General features: G+C 34.9%; 1 protein-coding gene across 2 annotated transcripts in view; it reads left to right on the plus strand.

Annotated features, from left to right (window-relative positions):
• Positions 1-16,090, plus strand: part of LOC118194460 (polyamine-transporting ATPase 13A3-like) — a 130,725-nt gene that overhangs the window by 28,120 nt on the left and 86,515 nt on the right. For both annotated transcript variants that reach the window (XM_085825879.1, XM_085825883.1), the window contains one exon: positions 11,028-11,152. In XM_085825879.1, coding sequence (XP_085682005.1) covers positions 11,028-11,152 — 125 coding nt within the window. The remainder of the gene's footprint in view (positions 1-11,027; positions 11,153-16,090) is intronic.

Here is a 16,090-nt window from a genome sequence, read left to right on the forward strand (position 1 = left end):
ATTGAATTGAATTTAATATCTTCACTATATTTCAAACTCAGCTAGTCAGTTAAATAATATAAATATCAATGATATTTTTCAAATATAAACAATGAAAAGTCTTTAAGCACTGTTATTTTAACTAGTATTTTACATAACGAAAAATTATGTTGCCAATTTTTCTGCATAATAAATTGTAATTATATTTGTTGAATCTGTTTGACAGTAAAATCTGCATTGACAGTCGGATACGAGTCGCAAAATTAAAAACGATAAGCTGATGTAATTGAGATGATATTATTCATTCGTAATGACTTCAGAAGGGGTAAACGGAGGGGATACAAGTAATTGATGACGAAGGCAAAAGATTTTAAACGAAATATATATATGTGTGAGCTGACACGCAGATATCGCGTAATTATGCGTAATCGTTTGCGTAACAGTATACTTATACACGGTCATTTATCATTCTGGACATTTCTCTACTTCCGCATGCATTTCAATCTTTTTTCAATTCGTGTTTTACTTCGGAAGAATGCAGAGGCAGATCATTTCGGATTGCTGCACCCATCTTAAATATATTTCCTGATTTGTAATCACGTGATAAAGAATTATTCTTGTGTTAGAAGCGAAAAACATCTTTTCAGAAAAAAACATGACAGTTTCTCTGAACTGCAATATATGGGGCATTTTACGTACCAAATAGTTCCTGAAATTCGAAAAGGAAAGGTCTTCTGCACACTTGCAGTAAAAGTATTTTCCTATAGTTTTCTTAATTTGAAGCGATAAGATATATTTAGAAAGAATACAGTCATTGATTTGAAATTATGCCACTCATTTTAAAACCGTTCTGGACATATTTAACGTAATGAAGCCAAAGCCACAGCGCGAATGTTTTCGAATTTATTTTCAGACATGATTCCGTTTACCTCTACAGACATTTATTCCGACGCGACGCCTTGCAAAAACATTCAAAAAACCAGATGTAATAAATCTTTTCACCCAAGCATCTTTGCGCAATATTTGGAAAAATATAGAAATATAGCATGTTTCCGCAAATATTCTTTACGTTTTCTTTATTCAAATGTATTAAAAACTGGCTCAAATTAAAAAAAAAAAAAAAAAAAAAAAAAAAAAAACAGTAAAAAGTGTGTATGTTAGAGTGTTGATTAACCGAACAATTTACATGAAATGTTTATTTAAAACGAAGATGAAAAGGTTCTTTGGTAAATATAACATAATACGTGACACGTTAAAGGTAGATAATGCGTCTTACTTGAAACGGGAGAAATTTAAATAATACTTTATTTATCTTAATGAACATTTTACGGTCAGGCACATTAATCGTGCCCGTTATAGAACGTAGCATTTATATTTTTTATATGGTTCTGATAAGAAAGAAGCAACAATCTATATAGGCCGATAAAGTGCGATGTGTTCAATATAAAATCTTATTTCAGAGTGAATTAGTTTCGATTTTAATACCATTTTAATTGATTATTTAATAAAGTTCTAAAACTCTTTTTGGCTGTTTGAGCTTTAGTTCCATTTAAGTCACCAGCCTTATATAAAAGTCATGTGATATGAATTAATATAGAAATGATGCAGTCCAGAATTAGTTATTATAAGCCATTGCTATTTTTAGAACAGAAAGGGAAGTATCTAAATTAAAATGAAGAATAATGGGCTACTGCTAATTTACTATTGCTATAATTTCGATTTACCTAATTCACAGTGGGTAGTGCGGGCAAAGATCTGTAAAGGACGAGAGCAAAGTTATTACTGAAAGAGGATAGAAATCTATCGATTTTCGAGTTGTCAGCTTAATACTGCAACAAAATGTCACAATATTATTAAAAACAGATGAAAATATCGCTTTCATGCAAGATGGTTGCCATGTTCACTGACTGAGTGAAGAACAGAAAATCCATCGTACTGAATACTGCCAGACATTTTCTCAAGGAGTGGCAATCCTAAGGTACTTGAAAATAATAATTGCTACTCAAGTCCTGGATCAGACATTATGAAGACAAATCAAAACAACAGTCCAGCGGATGAAATTAGAGCAACCCTCTGCCTTCCAAAAGGTTCCTGATTTCTAAATCTTCAAAAGCATTACTGTTAATTTTCCTTTCTTATATAGTAATATTCAGGTTCCATAAAAACAAAAACTATAAATAGAGATTATTATAATATTTTGCAAGGAGCAATTCAAGAAGAAAAAGGACCTCAGCCACTTCATAAGAATGATTTTTCCATCAGGTTGTGGTGTTGCGCGGCCCCAACCTACACGCAACAATAATAGTGACTGCTATGAACTGGAAAGTACACAAAACTCTTAAGAAGGGTTTGACTCCCTTTTTATTCTACTTTAGAAGTTACAGATGCGTGCACTTGACGCTCACAAACTACGCCGACCCGGCAGTAAAATAAAAATAAGAAACTAAAAATGAATAATAACAAGTTACTACCTACGAGGCTCTCTAAACGTAACTAACCTAGCCGCGTTCTAAGATACAGCTGATATTTCAGCAAACTTCTGAATATTAAGTTGAAAGATTCAACTATCTGCCGAGGCAAGCACACAGGCCGAAACACGCGGTTCTTCAATTTCTACCTAGCCACCTTCACGCTCGTGAACCAAGAAAGCACACTTACGAACTCGTTTGCCTTCTATTTAACTCAAATTACTTCTGATTAAAATTTGAATACTTTGCGCGTTCTACTAAAATTTACATACTCTGGCATTGACAATTCCAGGTGAAAGTAAGGCTTGACAGGAAAGATAGTTTAAACTTAAAATAAATGTTAGTTAAAATAAATATAAACCCTACATTTGCCGCTGCCAGAATTTGGTAAACTTGGAAGCAGGTCCTAGAAACGACCTGTTGAGAAGTCTCCATATTCTGAACTAAGAGCCTCGTTTACATAAAACAAACTGTTTTCTCACAAATTAGAATAAATTTCTGTAGATAATCATTTTACCCTCTCTTATTACAGCAACCTTTCCTGGACTTCTGCAATCAATCTGTTCTCTTCCTTCCAGAATCTGGAAGGAATAAGTATCAGTATCTTTCTAAATACATTATAATTTACACTTTCTTGACACTGAATAACGTTTTTGTTCGTTTTATTTTTCTTAATTACTGCTTAATTCACATTCATTCAAGTATTCAAACATGAATTTAACTTTACCCTGGTTCTCCACCATGTGTGGTGTCAAACGGGAATATTCGTGTTTTAGTATTGCAACACTTCCCCTAAGCACAATGATTTGTTAGAATTCAACGACCAAATAGACACACCGTACTCGACATTCTAAAACTCGATGAGCTATTTTAACATTCTTAAAATTCAAGTGTAGGTGGAGAACCCTACAAAACACATTCATTCTAACTTCCTCCTCATTCATCTTTAGATATGCAGGCTTTCGCTCTAAAGCATGATTTTATCTGCTGTTTAATACTTAAACTTTAATTCATTTCTTTCGAGTATTTACTTTTAGCATCTAAAATTTTATGCTTCTAGAGTAAATTCTACTTTTACATAACTTTCAAGTATTTACGTATGTTTACAAAATTCTAATACATATGCTTTTTACAATTTACCATAAAATGAATAAGAGAAAAATAAATTTTTACTTCACGCATTCTGCGTCAAGCTGGCGGCACTGAAACAAAATTTCTCATTAATACAAGAATACAAAGTTATTTTACTTTCGTCCAAATTTTGGCTTTAACATAACAGAATTAGTCTTTCGACCAACAGGAACTGCTTAGATTTTATACTTAAAGAAAATAATACTTTTTGCCTTAGCTAAATAAAGTAAAACAAAACTAAGTCTCAACCGAGAAAAATTGACTTCCGTCAAAACATAGAACTTCGTATTTACGCATAACATTTCGAAACAAAAGAAAAATTTATAGAAGATTTTAACTTATCTTTGAGTTTTCGATGATTGGAACTCCGACATTCTCTTCTGGCAGAACTGCTCCAGTTATGGAATTTATCGAAGTCAGTCGTCTCCTTTGTGTTTTTCGAGTTTCGTCCATGTTGATTTTTCTTTTTCGCCCTCTGTATGCCGGCCTCTTGGAGTGGTAGTCGTCGGGTTCCTGTCTTTTCCGTTTTGCCTCTGGACGGCTGGTCTTGGCGTCCTCCGGTCTGGAATCGTGCTTGAATTTCTTCTGTTGGTGGTGGTCTTTTCCTTCCTCCTGCTGTCTTTTTATTCTCGTGAACGGCGGCCTTGTTTGCTCCTGACTATCTGGCTCTGGAAGTGTTTTCCTCGATGCAGAATTTCTACTGCGATAATTTGTAGCTGATCTTTTCCTCTTTACCAAAGATTCTTTACACGGCGGCGTTGCTTTCTTGTATTTCTTAAATGCTGGAGTCTGAACGTTTTCCTTTCTTCTTTTCGGTACCGTCGCATGACTTGTAGAAGGGCTAGGTTTCTTCTGTTCTCTGCTTCTTGTGTGGTGGAGCGGGTGACGATACTTCTGGACCTTCCACTTCTTTTACGCTTGAGTCCTGCAAGAAACTTTTAAGGATTTCAAAATCATTTTGATTATAATATTTTTTCACCTGGTCGGGACTTGCTTTACAGATTTCTCCTCTCTCGTTCTTAAGGTACAATACGACTCCCTTGATTACCTGAATTACATGGGGGCCTTCAAATTTTGGAGCTAACTTTGCAGTAAAATTGTCTGGGGCACTTGATAAAGAAAATTTCCGCTTCAACACTTTATCCCCAACTTTAAAATTTGCTTCACGGCGTTTTCTATAATAGTAAAATTTCTGTCTATTTCTTGCCGTATCCGAGCTTTTAACCGTCCGGTCAATGAGTTTTTGCACATCTTTTTGTTTAAATTCTTGCTCTCTTTGTTGCACAAAGAATAATTTATCTAGTGGCGTAATTAACTTCCGTCCTAAAAATAATTCTGCTGGAGTTTTCCCCGTAGTATCGTGATTTGCTGTTCTTAAATCCTAAGCTAACTCATTTATGTAGCCATCCCAGCTCTTGTGATGTGTGCTAACATAACTTCGAATCATTTTTACAATATTTTTATTAACTCTTTCTGCTATGTTTGCCTGTGGTCTATACGGAACCATTTTAATATGGCGTATGCCAAGTCCAGTGCAAATGTTTTCAAATATTTGGCTAACTTATTGTTTACCGTTATCGCTAATGACTTTTATCAGTGCACCGTATTTTAAAATGTATCTGTGTAAGAATGCATCTGCGACTGTTTTGGCTGACGCGCGCTTAAGTGGAACAATTTCTGTCCATTTTGAAAAATGATCTACAGTTACTAAAAGAAAACGATTTTTATTTAACTCACTTTGGGGGAAAGTACCAAGAAGATGTATGCCTAAAATTTCATTCGGAAATGTAGCGCGAATGCTATTTAAGTATCCGGCCGGGCTGTAATTAATATCATTTATTAACTGACATTGATTGCAGGACCTGACATACGCAGTTACTATTTTGTATAATTGCGGGAAATATACTGCTTCGCGTACCCTTTTTTAAGTCTTTCTGACCCCTAAATGACCCGCTGTTTTCGCGTCGTGTAATTCCTTCAAAATGCTTAATCGAAGCGAGGCTGGGATGACTGGTTTGTATTCGAAATTTTCGTTTGTTGTTTTCGTATAAAATAATAAATTATCTATTATTTCATAGTTTTCTGCTCTATTTCTTATTGAATCGATATCTGTGTGTTCAAAGTTTTCGGGGTCTTTCAAATACGCATAGATACTTCCAAATTCAGGATCAGCTTTCAATTCAGCAATAATTGTTTCTCTAGAATCTAAACTTTTTGAAGTCAACACAGCGCCTTTGAGCTCATTTCCTTCATCGTCCAGTTTTATACGAGATAGTGCGTCAGCTACATTGTTTTCCTTACCCGGGTTATATTTAATTATGAGGTTATACTCTTGAAGTTTTAAAGCCCATCTTATTAACCTGGGCGTTAGGTTTTTTCCCGAGTAAAGTCTACCAACAGCCGCATGATCCGAAAAGACTGTTACTGGCGCTTTGCCAAAATAAACTCGAAATTTGTGTACAGCCATTAATACGGCTAATGTTTCTCTCTCTGTAGCTGTATAATTCCTTTGCGTAGGGTTCAAAGTTTTACTAAAAAATGTCAAAGGATGGCCATTTTGCATGAGAACAGCACCTACAGCATAGTCCGACGCATCTGCTGCAACTTCCAAATTCTCGTCCCCCTCCGGGAATTTCAAAACAGGGACATTGATAAGCGCTTCTTTTAACCTTTCAAATGTAGTATTTGCTTCTGCTGTCCACGTGAATTTACTTTTCTTTCTTTTAATTACTAACAAGGGTTCAACAATATTAGCAAAATCTTTTATGAACGACCGATAATAAGAACATAACCCAAGGAAAGAAGAAAGTTTCTTGGTGGTGTTGGGAAATGGGAAATTCTTGATGGCTTTTATTTTTGAATCCTGAGTTTCTATACCCTTTTGCGAAATTTTATAACCCAGATATTTAAGTTCTTTAGTCGCGAACTTGCATTTTTGATGCATTAATTGTAAGACCGACCTCTTTTAATAATTTAAAAACTTCTTCTAAGTCTTTAATATGTTGTTCCAACGTATTACTGGTTACAATTATATCATTTAGATAGATTAAAGTCGATTTTCCTAGGACAGGCTTTAGAACAATGTCCATAGCTCTCTGGAATGTTGACGGGGCCCCACACAACCCAAAGGACATGCGTAAAAATGCATAAGTGCCCGATTTTGTTATAAACGCGGTTTTATGTATGTCTTCGGGTCTCATAGCTATTTGATAGTAGCCAGACGTTAAGTCCAACGTAGTCATGTATCTCGTAGACTTAATCTTTCTAATAATTTCCTCTATAACCGGCAAAGGGTAAACTGGGAATTTAGTAACACAATTAAGCTTTCTGTAATCGATAGCAAACCTCCAAGCCCTTTTATCCGAAGGAGGAATGTCATTCTTTTTCCTACATAGTACGACTGGACTCGCGTACTCGCTATTTATGGGCGTTATTATTTGGTTCTTTAACATTTCCTGAATGTGTTCTTTGATGATTTGTTCTTTCTGTTTATCATAGCGGTAAGGTTTAGTCCTACAGGATTTGTCGGCCGTTAACTGTATATCATGCGTAACAATTTGACAGTTACCAGGCCGTTCTGAAAACAAATTTGAAAAAGTACTCACCACTTGCTGGATGGCTTGACTTTCATGGTCATTCAAATGTCTAAGGTCGACTTGCGGTTGTTCCACTGGCTCCACCACCCTTCGATCCATCTCCAGCACAATAGAACTTTCCTGAAAATTCAGTTTGGCCTTCGCGGCTTTTAAAAACTTCATACCTAAAATAAGTGGACTTTGCAAATTTTTTACTACAAAAATTAATACTTTAAGGCTTTAGTTTTTAATCAGTATTTGTAATGATAATTTGCCAATATATTGACAAGTTTGTCCTTGCGCTGCTATGATTTCTGTGTATTTATTTTTAAATAATCGTAACCTATTAAAATTCTTCTTAAAAAAAGTATCACTCATAAAATTATCTTCTGCTCCTGTATCGATGAGGGCTTCTACTGGTACATCGCCAACCAGGACTTGTATAACCGGTAATTGTGAGTTTTTTACGACGACCGTATTTAAGTATCTTCTTGAGGGTTTTTTCTAAACTTCCGGGGTCTGGATCCTCGCTTTTACAGGCCCCTCTACTCGTTTAGAGCTTTCCTTTCAACTTCTGCCTTCTGGGTACGCGAACGGTTGTTTTCAAATTTCATTTTTGGGCCTTGACCTTCGAGCTTCGATGAGTTAGCCTGATAGCTCTTTCCCCATAAGAGCGATTTGCGTTTCTGGTCTGCTCATTTCAAGATTGCCTACGGAGACCTTGAGAATACGATGCCCCTCTAGCTTTTCCCGCTATTCTACGATTTTGGAACTTGACCGCCAACTCGAAGAGTTCCAGCAATGTGCTTGGGTTTCTAATTTCGAAATAATCTTGAACAGCAGGTAGCAATCTTCGTAAGATTATTTCAATAATCTCCGCGTCGGGTTTCTTCTCATACAGCATATCCGTCAGCTTAATTTTTCGCAGAATAAAGTCCGTCAACTCTTCTATATTCCGTTGATAAAAACTATATAGTTCGGCTTCTAGCTTTGCTCGGTCTTTCACTACGGGGAAGGCCTTTAATAATGATTTTTTGAAATTTTCAAAGATATATGTTTGGCCTCCGAATTCCCCTAATAAAAATTTACCTATATTCTTCCACCATAGCGGTTACTGTCCTCTTAGTGCAGATGTGGCAATGGCAACTTTTTGTCTTTCAGGCACAGGGTAGAGCTGGAAATGGATTTCGAGGACTTCTAAGAATATTGCCACCGAATGTTTTCCGTCGAAATTGACGTTTGGCTTGATTGATGCTCTCATCGTCTGGACCAGGTATCCAAATCCTTCCAATTGGCTTGCCATTTCTTGTTGTTGGACTTGTCCAGAAGCTTCCATCCAGTTTTCGGCCATTTCAGTTCGACAAGTGTTCGGGCGCCAATGTGGTGTTGCGCGGCCCCAACCTACACTCAACAATAATAGTGACTGCTATGAACTGGAAAGTACACAAAACTCTTAAGAAGGGTTTGACTCCCTTTTTATTCTACTTTAGATGTTACAGATGCGTGCACTTGACGCTCACAAACTACGCCGACCCGGCGGTAAAATAAAAATAAGAAACTAAAAATGAATAATAACAAGTTACTACCTACGAGTCTCTCTAAACGTAACTAACCTAACCGCGTTCTAAGATACAGCTGATATTTCAGCAAACTTCTGAATATTAAGTTGAAAGATTTAACTATCTGCCGAGGCAAGCACACAGGCCGAAACGCGCGGTTCTTCAATTTCTACATAGCTACCTTCACGCTCGTGAAGCAAGAAAGCACACTTACGAACTAGTTTCCTTTTTATTTAACTCAAATTATTTCTGCTTAAAATTTGAATACTTTGCGCGTTCTACTAAAATTTACATACTCTGGCATTGGCAATTCCAGGGGAAAGTAAGGCTTAACAGGAAAGATAGTTTAAACTTAAAATAAATGTTAGTTAAAATAAATATAAACCCTACAAGGTTAGCATTGGTTATATGGGTACGATAGGCTACAGAAGCTTTGATAAAAATTGGCCGGTTAATTAGACGTTTTTCCATAAGCCCACAATTCGCAGCATAGAATTTCTAAGAATTTCAAATAATCAAGAAAGATATAAGATGGAGAAAGTTACCATGAATCAGTAAATGAAAGCCTTCTTGCATCGACTCACAGAAAATAGTCTGCAACTTATGTTCGATATGGTACTGCGTCTCTGAAAGCTATGTATAGAGAGTGAAGATATCTATAATGGAAAGGAAACCCTCACCCAATCTACTATGACTTAAATTCTGAATCGTGATATCCGTTCACGAACTTTCGAAGCAGTAGAATACTGCAATGAATACTAATTTCGAAGAGTATAATGAGGGAAATTCCTCATGTCACACATGAGGGTAATGAGGGAAATTTCCCGCGGCCACTATGTTCAACACTCGCAGAATTATCGCCTTAAACCACTTAGCCATAAGTGAGCCCAAGATCTATCCGAAAACATTATTCCATGATCAGCTGTTCATAATACAGTTGACGGGAGACGGAGACACCATCGTTCTGGTAAGAAGTTAGGTGTTATTTTCTTGCGTCCCCGCATGACTAGCTTTGTCAGATACAAGAAATAACATTGTAAGATATTGTAGCCGTTGTGGCCCAGCACATATTTTTTACATTATTTCAGAAACTCATATTACTTTACAGCAGAACCTACACTTATAATAGTACACATTGCAAAAACACTTTACAGAAATTTACAAACGTATATTGCGCGACATCTAGATACAGTAGTAGTAGTATAGAGAGTTCAACTTCTAGAAACAAACTGAGTGAATATTAATTTCTTACTCTATGCAGTGTTCCTATTAATATCTCTCACAAAAAATTGTAAAATAAAATTAAAAAAAATTAATATAGGAAAAGCCTTTGTAAGATGTTCGTACAATAATACTTCGTTTATAACTAAAGACTTCCCTTAAAACTACCAATAACGTAAAGAGAATTTTCATGTACATGAAGACCATATTCAAATCAACTGCTACAACTAAATTTATTTTTACTTTCGAGACTAAATACTTAAGACACTGATAGTTTACCGCTTGTCTAAGACTAGGTTAAAAGACGTATACTTGTAGAGACATTAGGATTTTTTGGAAGCCAGAGAGAACCGCCTTCGCCGGGAATCGAATCACGGACCTCTGGAATACTGGCCCAGTGTGCAGAACCACTACATCACGAAGGTCGCTTGGAAAGTGGGAGAAATACCTTATATACTGTTTAGATGGTATTGGAAGTGATAGTTATATCCCATTCTGACGTCTGGTAGGAAAATATAAAGCAATAAAAGTATGACTTTGCATTATTTTCAAACTTTACTTTCATACAGTACCTTATTTGTATGCATAAGACTTTTATTTCGACATATCGTCACCAAAATCTGAAGTATTTTTTTTTTTTTTCAGTACTGCACAAAATACTCCGGCTCTTGATTTTTTTTGGCTGTGAGTATTATAGGACTTTGCGATATAATTATTGCTGCGACACCCGATATCCCTATTGCATTAAAAGAATATTATTAGAGATGTTACGAACAGTAACTTCTTTTTTTTTCTTGGATAAAAATCATAGTACACTTAGAAAATCATGATGTTTATCTTAAAAAATTCTTTTACCAAACGTTTTATTTCTTGCTGTCTTCTTTATTCTAATAACCGATTTATATCTAACGTTTCGTACATTGGTTGAATGAAATATTACGGTTTGTTTTGACACTTAACAGTGCACAAATATATTTTACGTATATCCCCAACAACGTGAATTGTTTCAATTATATGAGAAGTCACGAAATAGTTTTTATTTAATAATTAACATCTTTTTAACTAATGTATTTGCAAAATTTAAATTATTCTAGGATTCTTATAACCAGTACCATGTCGAAACAGTATCAAGGTCAAGTGATAATCCATCAATCTTCTTCTACAATAAAAAGATGAAATACGTATGGGATCCAAAACAATATAATTTCGTCAAAGTTGGGTAAGTATAAACTCGTATTTGTTCTAAATATGGATTTCGTTTGAGTTATATGCTTACGGCAAAGCCTCAAGGGCTATCTGCCTAAGGGGAGAGATGCCTTCGTGGAGGATCTTTTAAGGGAAACTGGCTCGTATACATGCTACAGATAGAGAAAACTAAATATGGTAATTTAGAACAAATACCTCATACAAACTAGATACATTAATAAAAAACTGCTGTTATAAAAATAAGGAAATTTCTCCTTCAAAGCAAGAACAGTAATTAAATTTGTTATCAAAAGAAAATTTGAAATAAGAAAAAGAAAATTTGAAATAAATCAAAAGAAAATTTGAAATAATATTTGATTTAAAGTTGTTATCAAAAGAAATTTTTTGTTCTTCTTGACTGCCACTTTCGCTTCGATTTAATTCTTGTTTCTTGCTTTGCAATATTGCATGACATTATTCCAGATATTTTTCAAAATTCTGTTCTAATTTTGTAATAATGAAAAATGCGAATATAGTGTTCAATAGCTGTTTAGTCTCCTCTTTAGTAAATATTAATTTCTTCTTCTTTAGAAACTAGTAATTTTATTAAAACAATAAAATTAAGTGAATTACAGAGAAAACATTTTGGTATGAATTTGAAATCAGCATATCCTTTCCCTTCTAACTTAAAAGGATGTATTGTATCGAATCTCTTACCTCACTTCATCATGTATTTGCTTGCTGATTTCTGCGAAAATCATATGAAATACAAAGACCGTTATCTAGTTAAATTCTGAAGAGCTTGGGCTTAAAGGAAAAGTTTTAATACATATAAAAATTTGTCATGTAATAAATTATGCATTATTCTAGTAAATCTTCATTCCAATTAATCTGTTTGCTCAGTGCGCTTGCTAAAATGTCTAGTACAATTAACGCTCAAAGTCCTAGGCCCGCTTTATTATTCCATTTCTTTGAGCTAAAGGCAAAAATATACCTACATTTCATTGAAAAATGAACACCTATCCATAAAACTGCCTGAGAGTAATATTGCTTTGCGCAGATGGTAACCGTAGTTTTAAGAAGAATGAATGTATTTATAAGATGGAAAGGGTAAAGGAAGAAGAGAAGCATGGCGATTTCCTTCAAAATATGCAACGAACTAGTTTAAGAGGCCGACAGCAAAGTGCTGTGACAAAATCCTACCACAGATGGCGACATATGACAAACGTTTTAATTGGAAAGGAAACTGAATGGAGAAATAACACTAAAATGTTAAGAGCTTTGGCATGCATTTAAATGTTTTTCTTCATTACTGATCACAAATTGATGCAATTTGTGATAACAATGCGAAATGGGTCATACATTACTACTAAACATTCCACATATATTCAATTGGAAATATTATTATGTAAAATGCAAGTAGTATTTTTTCAATACTCGATCTCATAGCTTTTCTTGTGGACTATAAGACTTGTGTTTTCCGTGATGGAAGACTTTTCGTAAAATTTCTAGGGGATTGATTTCCATTAGTTCTCTAGTCTTCTGCTACTTTAACAGTCCATCAGTCGTTGTGGGTTTAAACTCAGAAAGAGCTCTATTCAAGAGACCAAAAGCGTAGCAGGTGAAACGTCCAGGAATTTTTCAGGAATACGTTAAAAGGGTATATGTGCAATATCAGTAGCTATCTTTCAAGGAATTTCATCATTTTTTCAAGGAACCGCCATGGTGCTTTTCGAAATACAACTCGTTGCTTTGTCCTTAGGAAATTTCACTCTTTAAAAGTCACTGGGGTGGACAAATGGAATTTCTTCTGTAACTATAGGACGTAAAACTTTCTCTTGAATGTACATTGAGTTCATTTTAGCATTTTTTACACTCTTCTTATTTTGAAGGTTCTCATTCTAAGAGAATGATAAATCTCTTACTAAAACTTTCTTTGCATTGATAGAATCAGGTTTATAAATTTTTTCTCTTCGTTTTAGATTATAAATAGACCTTTTTTGTTGCAGTCATTTAGGTAAAATCATGCATCATCAAGGGTCAAAATATATTTTCCACTTGTCTCCTGCTAAACATTTTCATACAGGGTTCTACAAATTCTATGTTAAATCACATGCCTCGGCTAAAGCTCGTGAACATTATGTTTTTAGCTTTTTTAAGTTTTGAATCTTTGTTTTTTTATTTACTGTTGCTACAGATGTAAAGACTTTGTCATTGAATTCTGCATCGAGGGATTTTTCTCTTCTTGCTAGGATTTATCTTAAAAAATGTAAAAAAACAGTACATAGCTTTTGAGTATTCATTTGGAGTCTTCTTTCAATGTAGAAATAATGATTGACAGTTTTTCCCCTTCTGATTAATAATGTTCCTTATTCTGAACTTAGACATTTTAATAGCATGCATTTTACGAGGTTTTTGACTTACGGCACAGGAATATTTTTCTTCGAAAAGAACAAACACACATCCTTGAATCTACAGCTTGTTTACATACGACATTGTGAAAAAAACATAAATTTAAAAGTAGAAAACCATATTTCTACTTTAAAATAACAAGCTGCTACCAGAAATTTGTAATCGAACACATTTGCTTTTTCCAAATTCTTTATCGCCGCTGTTCTAAAAATGTGAAAACTCCCTCGGTGTAAGGAAAGGGAATAAAGCACGTTTGTTCTACTATTCTTTTAGAGCAACATGAACGAATTTTACTACATTTAGGGATTTTGTTTTACATTTAAGAGTCTAGTCTTCCTTCCGGAAAACATTGGTCATTGCAAAATTCACGAACATTTGGTTAAAAGTGCTGTCTGAACACTTGCAACAGCATTTTCATCATATAGTCTGTAATTTACGGCCTTTATAGAGTGGTGCGTTGTGTCTAGGTCGAAGAGCCCAAACGCTTATGTTATTTCAATTTAACTCTTTTGACGAGTTTTCTTTGAACTTTCCTTTTTCCTCCTTTATGTCTCTCGGTTGCTGATATATGTTTTTTGATGGAGATTACATATTGTGAATTGGCAATGTTCACATTATGCACATATAGAATGACTGAGTTTCAGCTGCATAGTTATGGCATAGTTTCCTTATGTTTCAGCTGGTTGTAGCGAAGATACTTAAATACTGAAAGTCCAGCATCTAATTCGTCTCCATTATTTTCTTATTGTCTTCTTTTATCATATTCTGCTTCTTCGGATTTAGCATTCGTTGTTATTTTTTATGAATATGGCATCATTGGCATGTATACATTGGGTAGATAGGTAATGTAATTCGAATTTAAAAATAATGGCTTCTCACATACGTTTTTATTGTTATGAATTTTTTTTTCATGTTAGCGAATTTCCCCCTCTCCAGGTTATTGGAATTTTCGAAATAATTTACAGTAAATTGTCACTATGTTAATTTTTCTACTTAAGGAAGAATGAGTTTAAGAAATAAAATTTTAAATATAACAAAATTTGAAAAGATTCCGATTTTAACGATCGCCCAGAAATAGCTCGTTTAAAGTTTAATATCGTTTATCAGGAGGGATTATCGGTAGAGATGGCCCAAATGGAACAGCAAAACATTTTATAGAATATTAGACGAATATGCATTACAAACATGGGAACAGTATATCTTTTCTGTATATTTAAAAGGTGAAAAAGTAAGTAATGTCTATAAAAATATTTAATGTTTTTAATTATATATATATCATAAACTAAAGCATTATTATTTAAATCAAACAGATTGAAAACTAAAAAAGAGTAGTTTTAAGCTATGCATCTATCGCTTTTGAATAATTTAGGTCGTTAATAAATAACAGACAGATTAAATATGAAGTATTAATATCTTATATTTTTTAATGGCACCAGACTCGAAAAGTTAAACAATGAATTAAAATTAAACAGCGCAAAAGTGTGTTTCCCTTTTGTGCAAATAATACTACAGCCATTCTAATATCTTGACCTACAGTTACTATGCTACTGCTAAGCATCCAAAAGAGAACGCCGTGTATATATATATGAAATATACAGTGGATGGACAAAAATATTGAAACACTTTGTGAAATGCATGTTTGAAAAGAAAGATTGATTTTAATGAAATATGTAGGTGGCTCTGGCGTTTTTGACTACTGACGCCACCTATACAACTTCGTAAATGTGCTAAACAGTTCAGTTGTTGTCGGAGTACTGTTATGTGAGGTTGTGATTGCATTATGTCAGAGTTAACAGACTTCGAACGTGGGCAAATTGTTGGAGCACGTATGGTAGGTGCTTCTGTAAGCAAGGTAGCCGAGGTGTTTAGTGTTTCAAGAGGTACTGTATCGAAGATTTATTCCGCATATTTGAAAAGCGGAAAAACATCATCTGCTAAATCACAGCGCGGACGAAAGTGTGTCCTGAGTGATCGTGACAGACGATCATTAAGGGCAATTGTGACGAAAAATAAGAAGACCACAGCTGCAAAAGTTACTGCTGAAATGAATGTTGTGTTACCGAACCCTGTGAGTACCAAAACAATTAGAAGGGAGCTTCATAAACAGGGAATTGCTGGCCGTGCTGCAATTGAGAAGCCACTCATAAGTGATGCTAATGCCTGTAACAGGAAAAGGTGGTGTTTAAGTCATAAAGCCTGGACTATAGAGCAGTGGAAGCGAGTAATATGGTCTGACGAGTCTTCTTTCACATTGTTTCCCACTTCTGGCCGAGTTTACGTCTGGAGAACGTCATCTCAAGCCTATAATACAGACTGCTTGTTGCCAAGAGTGAAACATGGCGGGGGTTCTGTTATGGTTTGGGCCGCCATATCGTAGTTCTCTGCTAGCCCCATAATAACTGTGTCAGGGCACATGACTGCCAAGACTTATGTGAACATTTTGGCCGATCAAGTTCATCCCATGGTACAAACTTTGTTCCCCGATGGTGATGGTGTCTTCCAAGACGACAAAGCCCCTGTTCACACAGCTCACATTGTCCAGGACTGGTTTTCTGAGCAC

The sequence above is a fragment of the Stegodyphus dumicola genome, chromosome 1 (genome assembly GCF_044657685.1).
Source record: "Stegodyphus dumicola isolate Sdum_Otavi_A_Nest chromosome 1, ASM4465768v1".
Lineage (NCBI taxonomy): Eukaryota > Metazoa > Arthropoda > Arachnida > Araneae > Eresidae > Stegodyphus > Stegodyphus dumicola.